Genomic DNA, 23,832 nt, shown 5'->3' on the forward strand with positions numbered 1-23,832 from the left:
GGCAATATTAAAACACTGCTGACAAACTAATTAACGGGAGACATTAAACAGGACCGGCTTGATTAATCCGCTTTAACGGTTCTTTTAAAGTGGTTCTGGTCAAAATTAAAACAGATTTACTGGTGATGTTAAGGAAAATTATTTTATGTGTATCAGGCCTCAAGGGCAACCAAAAGTCAGTGCTCTTTTACCTCTCACCACTCTGACTCTTTTGATAAACAAAATGACTTTGTAGGCTATGTGAACTCTTTAAGCCTATCTTTAGGTATTTGACTAAACTTTTCACCAGACAGTATGGCAATTTGAAATCGATATTACTTATTGCCTTTTTTTCACATATTTTATCTGTAGTTTTTTTATGGAGGCAAGAGGTATTATCAACAAAGTACACCACAGTTTTTACATTTGCATTGACTACCCCGGTTGTAAGTTTTAAGTTATTCATATGTGATTTCGTTTTACAGTTTTACAGAGCAATTGCATGTTATTTCACATCAGTGCGGATCTCAAACTTTTAAGCTTCAATCCACACAACAACCACAAACTATGACCCCTAATATTACTGGCTGGATTACCCAAAACATTGGTAATTAGCTGGTGATAGAAATTTGTATTGACAACAGACACAACCTCAAAAACAGCACTGTTTGTATATTTTATTTCTTGGATCAATTATGAGAATGAAATACTTTAAGCAAGCATTTAAAAATTTATGGAAATCATCTCAGTTACCAACAATTAGATATTTGGGTTTAAATGACTTGGATAACATATATAATTTTTAATAGATTGGTGATTTGGTGATTAATTTGCCGACAATAATTATGATCCTCCTGTGTGATACTGGTGTGAGAGTGATCAAAATGGTCTTTTGAATAACCATGTAAATGTCTCCATCTAGTGGGAGAAGTGTAAAATGCACTTAGTCTAGTGACTGAAAGCAGGTAGGACACCTACAGTTTATGTAATCGCGAGACATGTTGATACACCTGTTTCTTGTTCTGTTACTTTTTATCTGCTGGGACTGTTCAGCCATTTGTAGGTAAACTGAATATACAGTTAACATTGCATATTATCACTGAACGTAATTTACACTGTTCTATACCTGCTATAAGTATTGGTTACCATCCTTTATGTTGTGAAAAGGTACCTTTCTAAATAACATTAGTTACTAAACAACAGTGCAAAATATTCATATTTAGTTTTTTGTGTTATTCTTTCATAGAATAATTATATAATGTTGTTCAAAAATAAATCAAATGTTATAATCAGTCAGTACCCGAGCAGCCTCTTTAAGAAGGTTTTGTTGATACTTTATAATAATTCATGATACTTGTTTTTTGTGATGTTCCTTTTCGCACCTCATGAGGTGCATGCATGCTTCACTTCACAAAACTGCCATGTTCCGCCGTAAAAAAAAAAAAAAAATCATGCAAAACTTTTCATTATTTTACTTGACGGTATAAGTAAGATAAAATAAAATTTACACGAGCAAGAGCTTTTATACAAAAGTAAGGAATGTTAATTTTAAAAATTTAAGTTTTTAAAAAAAAAAATTAAGACCTACTATAGGAAACGATCACGTAATGAGTGACGTATTTCCGGTTTCAGCTGCGTGCTCCTGTAGTAGTCGGCCATTCAACGACACAAAGCGTCTAATCCTATCACATATTTTTTGTGTGAAATTTCTAATTTGTTTAACTAGTCTTACAAGCGATAACAATTCATTTTGTTTTTGTAATCTAATTAACTGTATCGTTGGTCATAAAATCAATTGACAATGTAGCTATTTTCCTCTGAAGAGAGGAGGTCGACGCTAGCTGCTAGCTTTGTTAGTCACTCCGGGGCCTTCTGTGCATGTAATCACATTGGCCTTCTGTGGCTTTGTTTTATAAAATGTTTCCTTCCTGGGGGAATTACGGGGCTCCTCCGCCTCAAAGCTTCGGAGGACCTGGCCCTCGAAAGCCTCCGATCGGAACAGGTCCGGCTCCTGGTGGTTTCGGCGGCTACGAGGCCTCCTCTAGCGGCTCGTTGTTCTCCAGCCTTCAGGAGCAGCACCGACAGCAGATGCAGCAGCTCCAGATGTTGCACCAGAAACAGCTACAATCCGTGTTACACCACGGTAACAGCGGCACTGGGTTTGGAGGTGGACACTCGGGTGGGTTTAACGCGGCCCCGCCGTGGCATTCAGAAGGACCGGGCCAGGTAGAGGGCGCTGAAAGTGGTCAGTCGTACCTTGTGCAGGAAAAGACTCCGGTTCAGACACCCAGGGGACCGCTACCACCCAATCAGGGCCAGCAGCCGCAACCTCCACCGCAGCAGCAGCCAGCGGAGTCCAAGCCGATTCCTCCACATCCAGAATCCCAGCCACCCAAGTCGCAGGAAAACATCGGTGTTCCAGTGGCCAGCAACACAAACCCGTGCAGCACGAATGATAACACATCCGTACCTTTACAGGTAATTACTTAAATTGGTGATATTGTTTTTTTTGGTCTGAAACAAGACTGACTGCATTATTTTCAAATTGGACAAAGAAGTTAAAATCCTGAAAATAAGCTTAATTTTTTTTTTTTACATTTTTGATCCAAAACAGACCTCATAGAGGCTAATGAAGCTTGGATATCAGATCACAAGATTTCAGTCTACAGTTGCTTCAAAACATGTGGTTCCAGTTGGCTTCAGACAACAAAAAAAGTTATAATGGGTAATGCGGCAACCAACACTGGGGATGTTATCTGAGGAACTGAAAGAGATATGCAAAGAAACTAGTAACTTTGCTCAAGTGGGGTGTTTTTTAACCATTCCCTCAAGTTTATAGTTGTTCCTCTGAAGTTAAAATTGCTTGTTTTCTCAATATTTTTAACAACAATGTTTTATTGAATGTATGTGCAATTGCACAAAAATCAGCTTGGTAAATATTTCAGTGTTGGTCCAAAGAACCGACACTTAACTTTAATGAAAGTTAATTAACCCATGTATATAAAAAAGAGGACTTTAATTGCAAGTAAGAGTTGAATAAAGTTTTCTAAAATTCTTAACCAAGTTAAATTTAAATTGCAATGGTCTTAATATTCTTAATTAACATAGCATAATGGTTTATTACATTGCTAAAGCAGAAACCTGTTTTAATGAATGCTTCTTCTTATCTTTTGTTTGTTTATTATCAGTTAAAGTAAAAAAAATAGAAACTACAACTTTGGTGCAGTCTGTTCTATCTGCTTACATGTTTGAAACCTAAAGTAATCAATAAAATTACATTTTTATTTAAAATAATTTTGTGAAACAAATTGCTAAAAATTTGTCTATTGGTTGTCCTCATTTTATTTCTTACATTTATTGGTTGTTTTTGAAAATTGGGCATGTGTTTCAATCATAGCAAAGTAAATATGTTTGACCTGTAGCTACTGTTAATGTTATTGTACACATTCTCCCTGGTGGATAAGCTTAACAATGAAGTATCTTGTAAGTAAAATAATTTTTGTTTAAGTTAAATTCAAGGGTCTAGAGTGTGAAAGCAGCTTTACCCATAATTGATTTCATTATTTATTGTGTTGAAAATGTCCAAAAGCAACTGCCAAAAAATGTGAAACATATTATAAGTAAGATATCTAAACTCTGTAAGCAATAACATATCTATAAGAATGAAGAAAAAGCATAATCCTCACCTACTTTATTTTGTGATGCTGTTGTTTCTATCAGGATCAACAGAATGTGTGGTACAAACAACATCTTCAGAATTTACAGAAACTGAGGCAGGAGAAAGCCCAGCAAAATCAGACAGTAGGCAATGCCTTTCTAACTCCGCAACCACCCAGTCAGGCAATGCCTCCTCCCCTTCCCTCAGAACCACCAAAAGGCACACCCCCGCCACCGCCACCAAGAGAAGAACCACCTGTGCCACCCCCACCTCCTGTAGAAGTAAAGGTAAGTTTTCCTACACTTATATTGATATTCATAAATGATCTATCGGTTTTACAAAATAATTTTTTGTTAAGTTCTTGTTAAAGAAGTTGTGTAAGGCCCTTTTGGTGAAGCGGTTAATACTGCTAATTTGTTCTACAGTTTTTCTTGTTTCTCTTTTAGTGTGATGTAGTATAATGTCATGTAAATGCAATACAATTCTCAAATGTACTATTTAAGCTCTGTGAGCTTAACATTTATCTGTTCTCAAAGAATAAAGATTCAAAAAAGGATTTTCACTTAAATAGAATAACTGTAGATTGTTTAATTTATTTTACCTCTGCGCCAATTCACAGGACCTTTATTCATGCATTTATTATTAAACAGCTAATATGGTTTTGATGAGTAATTTTTAAATAGTTTTTCCACATTTGCCTTTAAGAACATGTTAAGATGTTTTTCAGGAGAATGTAAGTGCCTCACAGTCTAAATTTAAATGTTGTTTGCATAATTTTACAGAGTGCAAATGTAGGAAACTCATCTAATTTTACAGACACAGTAAGTCTTACTGCCCATTCTCCCCATCATTTTAATGCCCATTCTCCCCATCATTTTTATGCCCATTCTCCCCATCATTTTTATGCCCATGCATATTTTTGCCTCAGTTCTCATGATGCTTGCCATATTCTGAGTAGGGTTGGGTTGCAAAATTTTCACCTAAACTGACATTACCAGAGACATGTTTTTTACACAATTTTTCTAAGTTGAACCCATCTGTTGAGGTGGAAATTTACCAATGCTTCTTTGACCTGTTTGAAAGATGGGAAACATTTTTGTGTTGGGAATGATTAGGCATTAGAATATCTTTATATAGGATATTCTAAGCTTTTCAAGTGTGCACTGTTGCCTCGCTCCAAAATATGACATGCCCAAATATCTTCAACGGTGACCTTGATGCCACTAATGTCAAATACAAGACACTGAGCATATTGAGGTTATGCAACCAACTGCACTGAAAACATACCCAACCCTACTTTTTAACACAATCAAAATCTTTTTATTTGTCTTCCAACTTATGTTTGTGATATTGTTGGTCTCCACCCATAAGCGATGTATTATCCAGTCTAGTTCTTAACTAGCTTTAGCAATGTTTAAGATGTGTTTTGTTAGCTGCTTTTAGTGGATGATTTTGTTAGTGCCTTGACTTAACTTTGAAATATTTATTGTCATTGCAAATTGAACTCTGTGGTTCTACAAATATATCAAACATGTGTTAGATAAAAAACAATATGCGTATGCATATATTGCATAATTATATATGCAATTTATGATCACCCCTAATCTTTGCTTGATTTTATTTGAAGCCTGATGCTCCAAAAGACTCAGAGGAAGCTGCTCGTCTTCAGCAATTGCAGGCTGCAGCAGCACAATGGCAGCATGTGCAACAGCAGAGAGTTAGCTTGCAATACCAAGCTCTCATGCAGCAACATGAAAAACTTCAGCAGATTCTTGAACAGTATCAACGAGTAGTTCAGCAGCCTCCAAACCTGCAGGTTGGTAAAAGCCCAACATAACATCAGCTTACGTTTTCTGCTGTTTCTTTGTTTATTAGTAAATAGTGCTTAAAATCAATAACATTATTTTTGTTTCTATTGCAGACGATGTCTGCGGAACTGCAGCTGAGGCACTATGAAATGCAACACCAGCAGTTCATACCTTTATTCCAAAACTGGAATAGTTCTTTTGCTTTGTGGCATGAACAGTTTCAATCTTATCCTCATAAAGACCAGTTGCAGGACTATGAGCTCCAATGGAAGCAGTGGCAAGAGCAGATGAATGCTACCAATGCTCATCTTCAAGAGAGGGTGACCACTATTACTGCTATGGTGCCATTTGCCTCAGGCCAGTATGGTGCTATGATGGGACAGCTTGGCCAGTACCCTGGACAAGATACGCCATTGCAGCAGCAAGTAGTGAACCCTGGTGTCCAACCCACTGTGGTTGGTGCTATTGCCACTGCTCCAGGTGCTACTGGTGCCACAGCTGCAAGTGCTACAGGTGCTACAGCTCTAGGCCAACAACCTCCTACCTTTGTGGCACATTCAGAATCATCTGACGGACCCCATGTACAAGGAAGTCTTCCTGGAGGGGTTGGAGTCATACCCCCTGGTCCTTTGACTATGCAAACATCAAGTTTCAACAGCATAAGAGAACCACGGTCAGTTGTATTTCTTTTTTACTGGTATTTATATATTGACATGGGACTGACATTTAACAACAATTTGCAAATATATTTTTCTATATTTATTAGCCGTTTATAAATATGAATATTTGTTGTTAAGCAACATTAATTTAGTTTCATTTTCTTAATGATGGCAGGCCCAGCAGATTTGACCAACCACCACAAGGTTTTGATGGGCCCCCTATGTTCGACCAATCACAGCAGCGTTTTGATGGTCCTCCAAGGTTCAACCCACCACGTCAACGATTTGAAGGCCCAACATTTGATCAACCACGGCAGCATTTTGATGGTCCGACAAGGTTTGATCAACCACTTCAGCGCTTTGACGGCCCATCAAGGTTCGAACAACCACGGCACCGTTTTGATGGCCCCCCGAGGTTCGACCAGCAACGCCCACGCTTTGATGGTCCTCAAGGGTTTGACCAACCACGGCAACGCTTTGATGGTCCCCAAAGGTTTGACCAACCACGGCAACGATTTGATGGTCCCCAAAGGTTTGACCAACCACGGCACCGCTTTGATGGTCCTCCGAGGTTTGACCAGCCACGGCACCGCTTTGATAATCCACCCAGACATGACCAGCCTAATTTTGGACAGCAATCTAGATTGGATTCCTTAAGACCCCTTTGCCCCCCACCACGTTTTGAATCTCCTTCAGCCCCTCAGTTAAAACAGCAACAAGGTCCTGAACCTAAATTGGAGACTGACATTCAAAATCCTGCCAGTTCAGATTCAACAACCTTGCCAAAAACACCTGCTCAACCACTGTCTAACAAAGATGAAATTATACCAAATAAGTCAACAGCTGATGACTTGACAGATGATAATTTGCTTGGAGCAGATGGCTTTTTTATTCAAGATGACCCTATTCCCCAGACATTAAGAAGTAAGAAAGAGTCTGAGGAAGCAAAAAACAAAAGTGTCACTGATGATAGGAATAAAGACAAACCTACTACATCGGCGAAAGACTCTGCTTCGGTATCAAAACCTCCATCACCTCCACAAAATTCCCAAAAGGACGATGGACCAATGACAGACAACAAAAAATCAATTAAAATGACTGCTGAAATCCAACCAGAACTACAAAGTTCAGACCAGTTAGCACCAAAACCAGAACCTCCAAATCTACCTCCTGGCAGGGGACGTGGCCAGCCTCCACTGCGTGGACTTGGGCGTGGACAATTGGGCCCTGGCCAGTACAGAGAACATAATACTGCACAAACTGAGGAGGGGGTGGGCGAAATGCCTTATGACTATGTACCATCGGAGGGAGATACAGGAATACCTGAAGAGCAACAAGACTACTGGCAAGATCCGTCATATCAGGGGTTTGGCGAGGATGAATCAGAGATGCGTCCTGAAGACACATGGATTCCAGAAGAACATTACTTTGAAGAGGAAGAGTATTATGAGGAGCCAGTGGGACCATATATGGGGCGAGGTAGACCCCCAATGAGAGGAGGGCCCCCAATGGGACGAGGAAGACCACCCATGGGCAGAGGATTTCCTCCCATGGGGAGAGGTGTACCACCCATGGGCAGAGGATTTCCTCCCATGGGCAGAGGAGTACCACCCATGGGCAGAGGGGGTCCGCCCATGGGTAGAGGAGGTCCACCCATGGGGAGAGGAGGTCCACCCATAGGGAGAGGAGGTCCGCCTATGGGTAGAGGAGGTCCGCCTATGGGTAGAGGAGGTCCGCTTATGGGTAGAGGAGGTCCACCCATGGGTAGAGGAGGCCCACCAATGGTGAGAGGTGGACCACCCTTTAGTAGAGGAGGCCCACCAGTAGGTAGAGGAGGGGCACACATGGGAATAGGGGGTCCAGCAGTTGCTAGGGGAGACCTAGATGATATGCACTGGGCAGAGGCTGAGTCAGCTGAGTGTTCTGAGGAAGGAGAACCCTACTGGGAAGAATGGCGGCCTCAAATGAGAGGCATGAGGCCCCCATTTCCACCTGGTCGGGGTCGTCCTCCACGTGGGCACCCTGGTTTCATGCCTCGAGGCCGAGGAGGTCCACTTCACCCTATTCACGGTGAAATGGGTCATGAGGCTGTAGGTCATGAAATGGAGTTGGATGACGCCAACGTGGATCAATCAATGCACCCAATGTACCTCGAGCACGACCCATATGGCCATCCAGGGCATCCTGATGTAGGAAGAGGCAGGCGACGCATTCCGCCTCCTCCCCATGAAATTATGGATCATTTAGAGGAGCCTTTGTATGAAGGAACGGAAGAAGATTCTGAATGGTATCCTCCACGAGGGCCTCCAATGACTCCACATGAAATAATTGACAGAGGAGGAATGAGAAGACGACCTATGGGTCGAGGAATTGCGAGGGGAATGTGGCGCCCAGGTCCACATCGTGAAGGATATGAAGAGGTATATAAGGAGGACCAAGCTTTGGATTATGATCGAGGTGAGGATGAGTATCGCCAGCCTCCAGCTCCAGAGTTTCCACCTGAGGACTATCGCCAAGAAGCCAAGTTCCGTGAGGGGGAGTGGGACAGAGATCGTCCTCTTCCTGAAAGAGAGTATCCTCCCCGCATGCCACCCCCACCGCACCTCAGAGAGGAACGCTGGGATCCAGAAACAGAGAGACGTCGCTCGTATTCTTATGATGAAAACGATAGGGCAAGGGGAGAGCTACGAATTCTTGACTATAGGGATGAGCCCCCATACAGACTGGATGAACCGCCACACCTACGGGCTTCTGACTGGGATAGACCTTCTAGGCGTTCTCCATTACCTGTGAGGACATATCCCGATTATGGTGACCTTAGACCTCAGTATGAGGAGCGAAAAGAAGAGCCACCACCTGGTGGATCTGCAACAGACTTGCCTGGAAGCTCAGTTGAAGCAGCAACCCAAGGAACAAGTGGGGCAAATGTGCTTGCCCTTTCTCAAAGGCAGCATGAGATTATTCTGAAAGCTGCTCAAGAACTTAAGCAAATAAGGTAATTTATTGTCTTCTATTTAATTTTGTTTGTGGGAGCATGTTGTAATGATGAGTGGCTGACTGGCCCAGAATAAAAATCCAACCTAAAAAATGTAATTTGCTTTAGGAACTGTGATCTCTGATGTCGACTATAATAGCTAACTCTGGTCTGGCTAAAAAACCTAGCTCTCAGTTTGGTTGAAGTAAACTCTGGTTTGAATACATATTTGAATGCCAAGTGGCCCAGAGACTTCTCCAAAAAGCAGGAAGTGGACTGTAGCGCTTCAGACATTTTTGTGTTGTTTCCCTCAGTGGTTATTGGCGAAGCACCACCACAGGACAGGGGGAGTGAGGTTTTTCGAAGAGTTTGGTTCATTTGACACAGAGCAGAGTGAAAGCAGACTGAAAATATAACAAATGTTGCAATTTTGGTCATGAATTGACCTGAGGATGACAACATTACAGAAACGCATGCAATCCCTCATGCGGAGGTGGCAACTATTAACTTAGCTTGTTTTTTTTAAAGGGAGTTGCAAGAGGGAAAGACCCCTAGTACTGAAAAACTACAACCTGCATCCAGTGACCTTCTGCCAGAGCTACCTGCAGGTCTCCTTGGCTTGGAGATCCCAGCAGATGTTAGGAATGTTTTAAAGGTAACTGAGAGCTACCTTATTATTTGAAAACACTTCTGGTTGTATGAGAAATTCAATAAAGGAAAGAAACTTGATTCCCTTTAGTTTTTCTACTGTACCATATGATGTAAGAGCTTTGAACATAATGGTATCTTTTCTCACCAGGGTATGAGTGCTGCTGTTCAGTCAGCTGCTCCTGAATCAGCGTCTTGGGAAAGCAAACCTGCTGTAGATTACCAGTCATCCCTGTCTGCTTCAGCCAAACCGACAGTAATTCCTAAAACTGTCGATTATGGACATGGGCATGGTATGTCCAGAAAATCAAATACCATGGTTAACATTTAGAGACATATTAGGTGTTAAATCGGTGATCCTGGTGTAATGAAATGTGCTGATTGTCCTCTTTTCAGAGCTCGGGGCAACTGTAGAGCGGATTGCATATGGTGAGAGAATAGTATTAAGACCTGACCCAGTCCCATCAGATCGCCTCTATGATAAAGGTAGGGTTCATGCTGCAATAATTTTTTTAATCATTTTTGTTAAGTGTTGATTTTTAATTTTTTAATTTCCATTTTCTTTAAACTAAATTCCTAGAACCACTTGGTCTCAGAGATTCCTACAGCCGAGATCCGTATTATGACCGGCGACCAGACCCCTATTTGGATCGCCGGGAGTACAGCAGAGAGAGGGAGATGTACCGAGATATGCCTCCTGAATATGATAGAGACAGATATGAGAGGGAGCGTTATCACTCACGGGAAAGAGATGAAAGGTATGGCCTTTGTTGTTGAATATTCAACCTTATTTTATTTATTTTTTATTCTAGCTTCTCTACTTAAGTGGCATTATTTTTCTGTTTTTTATTCAAGCACACATACCTTGGTTGAAGAAAGGTACTATCAAATTGTGTCAGACGTCTTGATTTGTCTTGACTCTGATGGTTTGAAATAAGAAGGTTATAATAAAGAAATTAAAAATGGTAATTTTATGTGCAGGTCTCCACTACCTCCTCGAGCGGCATACAGGGATAGAGATAAGGAGCGAAGTGGCAGTCGTGACCCAGACGACTTTTATGGAAGGCCTGTCTTTGACAGACCTCTGTATGAGCGCTCCGGACCTGACCGCATTGGGCCAGACCGCATCGGACTTGACCGCATTGGGCCCGAGCGTTACAGCTCGCCTTACTGTACGTTGGACACACTATATGTTAATTAGCATTCCTTATTCAGAGTTTTCATGCATTATTAAAACATGTATTTATTTACAATTTTAGTTTGAACAATTTTTTGGGCGTAAAATATGTAACTGAAGGTTAAAGGATTTCTTTAAAATGCTACAAATACTTGGGCCTAATACAGCCAAGTAAATTTTCAGGTATTAATGAAATTTTTGAATTTGTTGAAATGGATATATTGCCATTCAGTGGAAAGAAGAGGTTATCCAGAGGACCGAGGACCACACCCTGCCGCTCCACTGCCCCCTCCACCAACACCGCCACCTCCACGAGTCGAGAAGAAGCCTGAAATAAAAAATATTGATGACATCCTCAAAGCACCTGGCAGATTATCTCGACCTGAGAGGGTATTAATTAATTTCTGCAATATTCATTTACGTAACATTAACATAAATGAGCAAGGACTTAAGAAAACTGTATCTTAACAGATTGTTATTATAATGAGAGGCCTCCCAGGAAGTGGAAAAAGCCACGTTGCAAAGCTTATACGGGTATGTAATTCTGTTTTGTTTTTTTTTCCCTAAATGTATTAAAAATGTTTATCTCAGTAAATTAGAAATATCTGTTTTTTTCAGTAAATCAGTTCTAAAGTGAAAGTTGTATGTTTTAAAGGTTAAATACACATACAGTATTTCAAGTGTTTATTTCTGTTATTTTTGATCATCAATATCTTCATTAATTGAGATAAGCCTTTAACATTGACTTGTATTTAGAGGAAACAAAAGATTACATAAATGGTTTTATTTTGGTTACAAACAAATTTAGAAAATTATTCTAAATTTATTTAGGACAAGGAAGTTGAATGTGGTGGCGCACCTCCAAGAGTTCTTGTTCTGGATGATTACTTCATGACAGAGGTGGAGAAAGTTGAGAAAGACCCAGACACCGGGAAGAGAGTCAAAAATAAGGTCAGTCTGGTGCACATGAGATCAATCAAACTGTCTAATCTGATGGACTGTGATGAGTTTAATCAGAATTGTTTTAGTTTAGTGTAAATGATGAGATGCTCAACAACTGTCTTTCAGGTTCTTGAATATGAATATGAACCTGAGATGGAGGATACCTACAGGAGCAGCATGCTGAAAACATTTAAGAAAACTCTTGATGACGGTTTCTTCCCTTTTATTATTCTGGACACCATTAATGACCGAGTGAAACATTTTGAGCAATTCTGGAGCGCAGCCAAAACAAAAGGCTTTGAGGTGAGTTGTTTAAATTATTACATTTTCTAAATAGAGACACATGCTACAAATTAGCTTACTCTATAAGCAAGACGATACAAACATGGGACTGCTGTTTTATTCAGTTTGTTTATGTTATTGTGTGTCTCTACCTATCAAATAAACCTAATAAATTAGCTAAATAAATTTAATCGAAAGGTGTTCAGTTTGGTTCCTGCTGAAAAAAAAATCTTCTCTTCCATTTCTAGGTGTATGTAGCTGAAATCACGGCTGACACTCAAACATGTGCAAAGAGGAATGTCCATGGGCGCAAGCTTAAGGATATAACAAAGGTTTAAAGGATTGCTTTTTTGATCTCAAATACTAAGACAATTAAGGTAACTTTCTCGTATCTTTGACTGAAACAATTACTTTTAATGGATTTTTTTATATGCAGATGTCCAACAACTGGGAGTCATCTCCTCGTCATATGGTGCGCCTAGATGTGCGATCCTTGCTTCAAGATGCCGCCATTGAGGAGGTAATTTATTTTTAGTAGATTTTTACTGCTGGAAGTTGAAACCCTTTTTGTCAGTGACTGTATGAGCTAAACTTTGATTTGCTTGAATTTTTAGGTTGAAATGGAGGACTTCAACCCTGAAGATGTTCCCCAAGAAACCAAGAGGGAGGAGGAAGAAGAGAGCGATCTGGTAGGACAAAAAAGCTCCACCTCTTAGCCACATATTTTCATGTCTGCTTCTATTGAACAAAACATATGCAGGATTAATTGTTTTCCAGATTGATCTGTAGTGTTAGTCCTAAATCAAAAAGAAAAAAAATCATTCACTGAGTAAACTTTTTTTATGACCAAACAAAAACAGATGAAATCCCTAAGACTAAGAAAGCACTGTAGTTTTAGTTTTGTAGTCTTTTTATTATTATTTTAATGTTTCTAACTCTATAATGATATATAAACACAATTTGCATCAAATAGATTTTCTCCTTAATGTAACATTCCAGTACGTCACAGTAAAACATAAAACCAAACCAATGAAAATTTATGGTATAACACAAGATTTGAAAAACATACTACTAAAATGTCTTAGTATTATCTCTTTACAATATAAGATATGGTACAATCTCCTCATAAATACTGTTTTTGTATGTGTATAAAACGTCGTGATCATTTAAACCATTTATGAAATGGGGTGACCAGCTTTGCACTGTTGCAGCTTAAATGCTTCATTGTTTAATTGCTTCGTTTCTCTGCAGAGATCTCTAAGTGAAGTAACTTTAGATTTTGAAGGTTTTGTAGACTGAGGCACTTAAAACACATTTAATTTTAAATAATATAGATCGGGGTGAGCAATCTTTATGTGCAAGAATAATTTTGGCCTCAGTCCATCTAAATAAAGAGCTGCAAATATGACAGTAGTTGTAAAATATGACATTGTAGATATTTAGTAGGTATATCTATTTTCACAAGTTTATAGTAAAGGAAATTTTATTTCTGAAGAACCACTATTTTATTTCTATTAGGTTTTAAAATAAAGAAAAAAACGAACTTTGCAAAAAATAGGGTGGATAAAAAAATCTAAAACAATTTTTCTAATACTTGTCATTCCGTTGTGGAAATTCATAGCAATTATTCAATTAAAACATCTTAGAAACTGCTTTAACCTGGATTTGAAAATATACAATTTTGTAAAGTTTATTTTTTAATAATTTTTAGCCAAAGTTATTTAGAACTATTCTGGAAGGTTCAAAGAGCTCTGTAATATTGGGAATTTTTAAATTCCTAGCATAATGTTATAGCTTCACCTGGGCAGCCTGAATACAGAAATTTCACATCTAGTACTCAAAACAAACTGCAAATTAGGCTTGAAGGAAAAAAGGCTTGTCTTTTTTAGTTATATTTCTTATTTTTCTACATAGAGATGTCTTCTTCAGTGCAAAAACACTCACATTTTAGCTATTTCACTGCAAATACAGACCTGCATGGTCAGATTTCTTTGGGGTTAAATAAACAAAGTCAGAAATTGGCTTTCCTGATAATTTTTGGGAAACAGAAAGACTTCCTGTGGATTTTGAACACAGTTATGATTAAAACTCATTTAAAACTGTCCTTAACCTTAAGGGACACGTAGGTCCCTGTGTTATACAAATACTGATTGACTAATCTGAGTCTGTTTTCCACACAACAAAAAAAAATTCTTTAAATATTTCTTGGAGTCCCTATATCTTGTAAGAAAATGTGTAATCTCTTTTCCCTTTTCTTAGTTTTATACAATACTAACTATACATTTTAAGAATTGTTTATTAAAACATTAAAATATTAATACCTGTTTTGCCTTCAGTTGTGCCACATTTAAGAATTTAATGTGCACTGGTTGAAATGTTTGACTCTTTTTTCCCTAAATCTTTACATGTGACATTCAATGACTTTCATGACTTTTCTTTGTCCCTAAAAGCCCCTTATTGTGATCTTTTTTAGAACACAGTACAGTTGTTGGAAACAAAGATATATAAGAACTTCTGAACATTATGCTAGATCTGTAGCTTTTGGACAATAGGAACATTTTGGTGTGCTCTTCTGAGGGGTAGATTAACTTGGCAGAATACAATGCTCTATTGCTCAGCCTCTAAAGCTTGTTGCACTCCTATTTTCAACCCTTACAGATCATTGGTTGTTCAGGCACTATGCTTCCACACAACTCATTCCTGCCTTTCTACCACTGATTGAAGAATATAAAATATTACATGGCCATATTTTCTTTTTTATATATAATATTATTCATCGAGGAGATAAACGTTCAGTACGTGAAGCTTTCTAAGAATGTTTAAGGCTCTGTGTTATAAGGAAACACCCACTGATTTTTGTCGGGTTTCCTTTTGCTCTCAAATCTTAAAAATGGTCGTAGTAAATTAAAAAATTAGAACTGTGATGGGCTAGAACTGTGAAATTAAAACACAAAACATTGTGTGTTCACTGATGAACTTGGCAATGTGACACTTTGCGTGGTGTCAGAGGCACTTGACCAGAATCGTGATGCACATAAGCATTTAGTTCCCAGTGGTCATGTCTTTCTGTGTTTTAAACCACTGGCAGAATCTGCTTTATTGATTAAGATTGTGTGCACAAACAAAGAATTTGGTTTTTAAGCGCTCACTGCATAGACATAAAGTATAAATATATACAATTTTGATTAGGTAAAATACAGGATTATGTAGCCAATATAGCCTTTTCTTTTTTAAGAATAAAGAAAGGCAGATTGCGATAGTGTAAACATGCTTAATTTGTTGCGCAGCAGAGTAGCTGACAGATTATTCTGTAATGTGTTCGTTGTGGTCATCAGAGAGATGACCTAAGGTGAAAAAGTTTCTGTTGCAGTTTGTTTTTGCGAAAAGTGCTCCGTAGCGGCAACTTGAAGGTAAAGTCTAAACAGTTGTGTCCAGGATATGTGGGATCTGCAGAAATTTTAATTGTCCTTTTCCTGACAATAGATCTGAAGAAGTTCTGGTTGGAGAGAATGTCAGCTCTGATGATCATCTCTGCAGACTGAATTGTTTGCCGTTGTAGCCTCAGTTTGTGTTGGCAAATTTCTTACAAATAGTTATTGGCGCTATTTTTGCAGTGAAATTTGGGGAACTATATCTGTTAAGATGGAGCCTTTTCATTTTATTTGCTATTAAGTCTTTTGGCCTCTTAACCTATTCTTGTGCATTCTGTGCAGCTTATTTTAGTCTGTAGTTAATATGACTTTTAACCAAAAGAACCAGAGACATATCCTTTTTTTTTTTTCTTTTTTTTTTCTTTTTTTTGCACTTTTACTTACCTTTTCCTCCACAGGTGGTATAAATCCCTCAATGCAATTATGTAATTCATACATCCCTTTACCTTTGAACACTTTTTGTTTCCAACGGGTTGACTGTAGCAACTATCGTCTCATACCTTTTTTAAATTAATGTAATCGTTATTAGTTTACACATTTTAGTTTATGTACTCAAAGAATAAGAAGTTTCTTAGTCTTGTGGATACATATGTAATGAAGGAATCTCTACATGAAAATGTAAATTCTTCATCTTAGGGTGTTTTACACCCATAATTTGATTTCTGTGATCTGAATCAATGTTAAAATTGTAACTCTTCCTGGTGGTTTGGCTTCTTTTCACACAAAAAACTGAAAGCAAACAAAAAGTGGCCACTATAAACTGCTCTAGAAGATTCAGTTTCTTAGAATGGGAGTACCAAATATTATACGGGATGAAGGGGTTGCGTTTCAAATTAGTCAATACCATGTAATCCTCATATTATTATTATTATTTTTTTTTTTTTTTGGTTCTGTTTTACGCAAATTTACAAAAGGTTTACCAAATTATTTTGAGAAGCTGTCTGGATGAGGTTTTTGAAACAGACATTCAGCATTTATCACTTTGTTTATTCTGAATCAGCTTTCTAAGCAACGCATACCTGGCTACAATAAGACTTTTGGCTCGATCTTGCTGCAGTATCATATCACATCACATTTGCATAAAAAGTACATTTCAGGGGTTGAAACAAACTAGTGTTGGTTTTACACATACAAAACTCCTTAAGTGTGGAAATTCCCCAAATTTGTTAAGATTGCAAGGAGGAAATCTGAATTTTCGTAAGAATTTACTTACCACTGTTTCTTGACGATTGTTCTATTTCTCATATACAAATAATAATAATTAATCTAAATAATAATTAATCTAAAGACAAATGTGTTTAACTCTCAAATGTCAAGAGAGATCATTCTGATTAATCTTTAGCTTTATAAACAATTCTTGATTTAAAATGGATTTTAAGAATGGGACATGGGGTAAGAAAAGTTTGAGTGATTAAAAACCATTAGAGAATAAGTGGGCTCAGTGTATCAGAGTCTGCAAACATTCATTTGAAAACCTGCTGAAGTCAAGGAGGAAGTGGCTGCTGAGCCACGTTATGCCTTGTTTCCACTAATCAGTACGGCTCGGTTCGGTGTGGTTCAGTACACTATTTTATGCGTCGGCGTATTTAGGAAAGCATTTCCACTGCCAGTTAGACTCCTACTGGGGAGGTGGAGTTAAACACAAACGCCTAACGTGTTAACGACAAATGTGACTCTAGTATGTCTTCTGCTAGTAGTGATGTTTTCCTGTTCTCCATTCAATAGACTTTGTGGTGTTTCGCCAATGGCTCCACCCTAACCGTACAGTACCATTGTTGTATGGCTCTACAACCAAAGGGTGATGAGAAATGGTGCACTACGAGTCGGTTGTATTGGTTGCATTTACAATGGACAAGATGAAATGGCATACCACACCGACCCGGGAAGTACCGCTCAGTGGAAATCAGACATAAGTTGCTCACAGAGCCAGTTTGGTCTCTACATATATGAAGTTACTTTATGACAATCTCTTTGACTTATAGACACAGGAGACATATATAGACATTGGTTCACTTTAAAATGAGATAGTGCTGGTGGTCTCCTCTGCTCTGGGTTTAAATCTCTGGAGGTTTGTCACTTTACGATCTTAATAATTATTAATGCACAAATGGCACACCTGAAAAGTTACTTAATAAATTGGTGGAAAATATATTTAAAAAGTGTTTCACAGACCTTAATTAAAAAATAAATAACTTGGGCATATATTTATTTGCATGTGCACTCCTAAAACATTTCTACTTATTTGGTTCGGAGGACCTGTCCTCCACTGGACCTTGCTTTTTCGCCTGGAACACATCAACCAAAGCATCAGAAGTGGACTTTTGGGCAACTTGGAGGAAAGAGAATATAAAAAGGAAAAGGGTTAAAGAAAACCTAGTATTTGCCAACAACCAAGAGGTCTTCCTTCCTGATTTTGGACAGTTTCACAGATGTGAATCCTGCTGACTTTTTGACTGAACTAAAAATGTCCGCTAAGCATTATCTGTGACGTTTCATGCATAACCACTCAACTGAATAATTTCTTTAATAGTCCAAATTATGTCCTAATAGTCATTCAATATTGAATCTTAAAATGATTAATAAGAGGTTGTTTTAATTAGAATGAAATAACATGGTCAACTTAAGAATACAAAGTAGTTGTAAGTGGGTTCAACGTAGTCATAAATTACATTTTTGAGTCTTTTTCTTTTTAAGGAAGTTAATTTATTTTTGCTGAACTCAGACTTAACCTTGATTAAACCATAAAATCCAGCTGGTTACTTTAAATGTGTAAGAGAGCAACAACTCTTTGGAAATGAAAGGTGAAATTCCAAAGGTTGGTACTCGCTACATGACCTTATCCTGTTTTATATATGTTTTATTTGTTTTAAAAAAGCAAGAAAGATCTATCAAAAAAACTGTTTTTGTTTCTACATGTGATAAATGAGAAAGATTAGTTTTTATGCATATTTCCTTCCTGCTTAAAGATGGCATATGTTGGTTGAGCCCATGTTGATCTAAGAGGAAAACTCTTATTTATTCACTGTTCTGAATAGTTCCTTTGTTTTCAGACGTTTAAAACAGCTAGAGACGAAAAACGTATAATACTCCAACATAATTTGGCAAAAATAAGCAACAATTTAGGAATTTAAGAGGCTTAGTTCAACTTTTAGTTGTAACAGTTTGTCAAATGTAATGATTTTTTATGCCACATATTTTATGAAACATTTGAATATTCATAGCCATAATTCATCTTCTGACTTGTCATTCTGTAATATGTATATTTTAATGAAATCCCTTACATATAAAACTTTAGACAAACACATGTTCAAATCATAAAACACTGATACATCAGTTATAGCTAGATGCCAAAATTGTATTATTTGGCTCATTGTGGCTTGATTGATTGGATACTTGTGCAGTTAGATATTTATTGATGAGCATGTAGCTTGAGTGCAAATCTTTGTAGGATTTTTTTTTTACAGCAGTAAGACTGCATCCTGAGCATAAGACACAAAGATGGGATTATTTGTAAAGATAGTCCATCTTAGTAGACTAAACCAAACTTTTACTTAAACTGTTTTTGCTCTTTTTAGAGAACTTTAATTTTTCAAATTCATCAACATTTAGCTGATGATGATCAATTTGTCACTTAGGAGTTACAATATATTTGTCTGCATGCCAGCAGCATGTATATAGCATTCATTGTATTGTTTTATCTTCTAATGCAGTGTTATGCAGGTTTTGCTTGTTTGTCCTTTAACCTTTTATGAACCACTTTCCTCTCTTTTCAGCCAGTCCCCTCTCCTACTCTCTCCTTCCACCCCTACATCACCCAGACATTTAACGATTGCAGTGTTTCTTTAATCTAGGGGTATCTTCCAAAAAGCAAATGGGAGATGGACACATCAGAGGCCAAACTTGGTAGGTATTCAACATTTGAGATCTCTGTTGTATCATGAAAGCATTGTCCCCTGTAGTATAGAGATTTCCATTTCCATCTCATAAGTAATTTGTATGTGTATTTTGTTACTTGGACTGGGCCAGTAGAATTGGGTTTATTGTTTTTAGCATAAAAAACCAGTATTGTCTCCTTAAGAAATTGCTGCAAGCCATCAAAGTGTTTTAGGCCATTATGAACATGTCCATCATCCTACAGATTTTAGTTTAGAAGTATTTAAGATCATTACTGTTCATGCCAGGATTGAAAATATAAAATTGACCCCAGGTCAGACTGTGTAATATTGAGACAAATTGCAAAAAACCCAAGAGCTCCATCTGATTCAGTGTCCCTGAACATGTATTGAGCGACCGTGTCAGAGATTTAAAAACGCGTTTCTTCATATTGTATGTTCGCTTACAGTCTCATTGCATCATCAGGTTGGGGACATAAATGTAGCATCAAAGTGCAATTTATGAGCAAATCAGCAGCAAAAGTAAGGATGTTTAACTATCCACCCATCCACTAGCCACCCATGGTTCAGATAACCTGGAAGGTGGATGACTCATTGTCAGAGCATTGGTAACTATTTCTGCATGGCTCAGGCTTGAACTTTCTATTGAGACATACAATAATATGTGGACATGACCAATCAGAAGGAGATCCTGCCATTCACCATCTTGTGATTGGTTTAGCCCAGTGGTTTCCAATCCTGGTCCTCCAGACTCTCTATCCTACATATGTTCCATCACACCTGATTCAAATGATTGCATGACCTCCTCTGCAGTCATCTAGAGCTGCTGAGGCCTGTTAATCACCCAGGTATTTAATTCAGGTGTGTTGCAGTAATGAGACACCTAAAACAAACAAGACCGGGGGGGCTTGAAGGTCAGGGATAAGAACTACTGGTTTGGACTATGATGTGGGCCTAATGTTTGTTGTTGAATGACAGGGAGACTTTCCATGTGTTTAGACCCTTTTTTGTCTTGATGACCTGATCCACCGGTGCAGCCTCATTTCTTTAGGTGCACTATTGCCAAATTAGATCACATTCTAGATCCCTACAGTAAATCTTAAACAAGGTGATAGAGGGATGATTAGTTGGGCCTGGTGCAGTATTTGAGTACACCAAGAACTCCTTTGTATGCCAAAGTATTCTAGAGTCAAATTTGACTCAACCCAGCTGATAAATGTAGACAGAAAACCCAAATATAAAATCAGATGTACAATTGCATGGCTGAAATGGAAAGTAATCAATGTGGTAAAAGGAACTTTCTTCTGACTAGACTTTGGTTCTGCTTCGTTGGAATCTGAAGAAAGTTGTGCATAAACAAATACATAAACCTCAATGAATGCAAGCAATGCTGCAGAAAAGACCACAATTACGTGAGAAACTGATGCAGAAAGTATGTTCTGCCACATATTATTGCAAAAGGTGGTTCAACAATCAGTTATTGTTGTGACTATATTGCAAATCTCTGACCATTACTTTTCTGTTTTAATTAATGCAAGTAAACAAACAGAATTGCAAGGATGCCTTTAGTAGATCCAAGCTCTGTATTGAACACTTTACCTAAAAATAATTTCAGAAGTAGAATTAGGTAATTTTTTTACTGGGTGGACAAGAGTGACCTTAGCGATAATTTTCCTCTTAATAAAGACAAGTTGGACGGCCTGGTGAGCGGTGGAAAGAGGAAGCGTGACAGTGAACACTTGTCAGGCATAGAGGACTACCTTCAGTTGCCAGACGACTATGCCACACGCACGTCTGCACCAGGAAAGAAAAGGGTAAACATTTTTGCTGTCATATGAAGCTGTCTTTTAGGACAATGTAATTTGAATTGACCAATATCCATTTCATGCTCATAATGGGTTTGGTTGGTTGTCTTCTCTGTAAAGGTCCGATGGGCTGACCTTGAAGAGCAGAAGGATGCAGATCGAAAGCGTGCTATCGGTTTTGTAGTTGGACAAACGGACTGGGAAAAAATAACAGATGAGAGCGGCCAGTTCGCACAAAGAGCTCTCAATCGTACAAAATATTTCTAGGATAGTCGATTCCTTATTTTGGTTTACAGTAAGGTACGTATGGTTTATTCTTTCCCATTTTAATTACTACATTAGGCATTTCAGGTTTTATTTAAAGGATGTTAGATGATGATTTATAAATCCTAAAAATAACAAAAAAAAACGTAAAGACTATTATCTTTTATCATAAGAATGTTTTTTATGGACTTTATTTGTACTTATGGTATAGTTAGTGTATTTTATGCTGTGCGTTGCAACAAATCTTCAATTTAAAGACAGTTGAGTTGTCTTGAAAGCTTGCTTTGGATGAAATGGCACAATCGGCTTAGTTTTACTGAAAAAGTGTTATATCTGTGGCCTTTAATGGTGTATTCAAATACAAACTAGCCACAGTTTTCAATAAAACGTTAAGCTTTTGGTGCATCATGGCTAAGTAGAAACACTTGTTTACAATGTTTGTCACTTCTTTTAAAAAATTCTCACATATTTGAAGGCTGTTTACACACAAGAATGAAATATTTTACCTTGTTCTATTTTGTATAAGCGTTTACTTACAAATTACCTTTCCTTTCAACTGATAGTTGTTTGGTTGATGGGGAGCAATTGTAATGTTAGATGCTAGATGTGAAGGTGTTATGCACTGAATCAAACATCTTTAAATTTATTGGTATGACGGATCTTGTTGTTGTGTAAGTTTTTAACTTTTACTTTTTATTGTAAACAAGTTTATTATTAAAAAACATTTGCTTTCCACAGGTGCCCAGAATGTGAAGAAGCTCCAACTCCTTGGCAGTGAAACATTCATCAGTACAATATTCCCAACAATTATCAGTAGTTTTTGTCATTTCACTAATAATTATAAAGAACACATTTTTCCCTCTGGTATGAGTTGTAGTTAATCTGTGCTTATTTTGTTTAAGTATGCAGACATATTTTACCTTTTTCTCTGTTTTATACTTCATGTACTGTATACCTGTAACACTGTTTCTTAGTCAATGTGTTGTAGAGGAAAAATAAAAGATTCACAACATTATACACTAATAAGATTTGTCAGTGGGGTTTCATAATGATGCTTGGAGAATTAACTGTGTTGCTTTATGTTTGGCAAGACTTTTTGTTCAGTTTATTGCTAATCTACAATGATAGTCTTGTCTCTGTTCATTCATGAAGTCACAATCCCCAGACTAAGACTACTATCAACTGTACTCATTTCTTGTTCGTCTAGGTTTCCTGTTACACGAATTAATATTTTTGTAAATTGAACTTGTATCTATTTTTATATAAACTGATCCAACATGGAAGTAGGTGTATTAATAAAGATGTTTAAGTCCCATCTCCTGTAACTGCCACCTGTAGAGTTCATTGGCGGTGCATGTTACAAGGTAGTGATGAAAATATTAAAGTAAAAAGGAGCCAATTTCTTTCAATAAACCATTGACTTCTTATTTCTCATCCAGTGGTGTGAAAAAGTAACCCTCCCCATTACGTATTACTTCTGTTTTTGTTTTTTTTGTCGCACTTGAATGTTTCAGATCACCCAAAGTTTAATTAGACAATAACTTGAGTAAATAGTGTTTTTGAGTATGAATTGACCTGAACTTAAACCATTTCGAATCAGTTATAAGTCTGACTTTGAGTAAACCACTCCAAAATATTAGTTTTGTTATTTAAGATATTTAAACTGGTGTTCTTTGGATCATCATTCTGCTGCATTATCTGAGTGTGCTTGAGTTTAAGGTCATAAATGTATGAAAAACATTCTCACCACTATTCCATGTTTTCTATATTTGTTGGTGATCGACTTAACTCCTATAGTCAGAAAAGGATCAGCAGCCTGTTCCTGACTAATGGATGCCAATAACTTTGGCTGTGTGTTCTTGAATTTTTATTTAAATCATGTTACATTTCCTTATCAGACCTTTTTGGCCACTTTAAAATGCTTGCAATTTAAGTAATTTGTTTATTCTTAATTATTAGGTGTGTGTTTGGGACAAAGGAAATTGACTCTTATAATGGATTGTTGATGATTGAACAAGGGGCCAATAACTGTCGCACAGAGGCCCAGGTCGTTTGAAAATATATTTTTTCCCATAATAAATGAAATTGTAATTGAAAAAGATGATTAAAATTTCATTTACTGAGGGGAAAATATTGTTGGGTTATGTTAATCCAATATTAAAGCTTCAAAATATAGGTGTCAAGAAGGGAAGAACAAGAAATAAGGGGGTAAATTGTCTTTGGAATTATCTTTGGTGGTGTTTAAAATTGACCTTTTTAAAAAACTCAAGAGCAATAGTAGCTCAGATTATTGCATTATGTTTTATTACTGT

General features: G+C 37.6%; 1 protein-coding gene across 3 annotated transcripts; it reads left to right on the forward strand.

Annotated features, from left to right (window-relative positions):
- Positions 1–1,622: 1,622 nt before the first annotated feature.
- Positions 1,623–22,845, forward strand: ylpm1 (YLP motif containing 1). Of its 3 annotated transcripts, XM_028039479.1 has the most exons (23): positions 1,623–2,457; positions 3,700–3,924; positions 4,420–4,458; positions 5,265–5,453; positions 5,559–6,118; positions 6,280–9,099; positions 9,607–9,733; positions 9,878–10,019; positions 10,123–10,212; positions 10,307–10,484; positions 10,582–10,605; positions 10,708–10,898; positions 11,136–11,293; positions 11,375–11,437; positions 11,735–11,854; positions 11,972–12,148; positions 12,376–12,459; positions 12,564–12,647; positions 12,742–12,816; positions 19,410–19,461; positions 21,138–21,265; positions 21,377–21,556; positions 22,259–22,845. In XM_028039479.1, exons 1-22 carry the CDS (start codon positions 1,897–1,899, stop codon positions 21,521–21,523), a joined length of 6,234 nt encoding a protein of 2,077 aa, XP_027895280.1. In that variant the 5' UTR covers positions 1,623–1,896; the 3' UTR covers positions 21,524–21,556; positions 22,259–22,845. The 3 variants fall into 3 exon arrangements, with proteins under 3 accessions (XP_027895280.1, XP_027895282.1, XP_027895281.1); XM_028039481.1 differs by lacking the exon at positions 4,420–4,458; XM_028039480.1 differs by lacking the exon at positions 10,582–10,605 and having other exon boundaries at positions 1,624–2,457.
- The last annotated feature ends 987 nt before the right edge of the window (positions 22,846–23,832 follow it).

The sequence above is a fragment of the Xiphophorus couchianus genome, chromosome 15, assembly GCF_001444195.1.
Source record: "Xiphophorus couchianus chromosome 15, X_couchianus-1.0, whole genome shotgun sequence".
NCBI classification, from domain to species: Eukaryota; Metazoa; Chordata; class Actinopteri; order Cyprinodontiformes; family Poeciliidae; genus Xiphophorus; species Xiphophorus couchianus.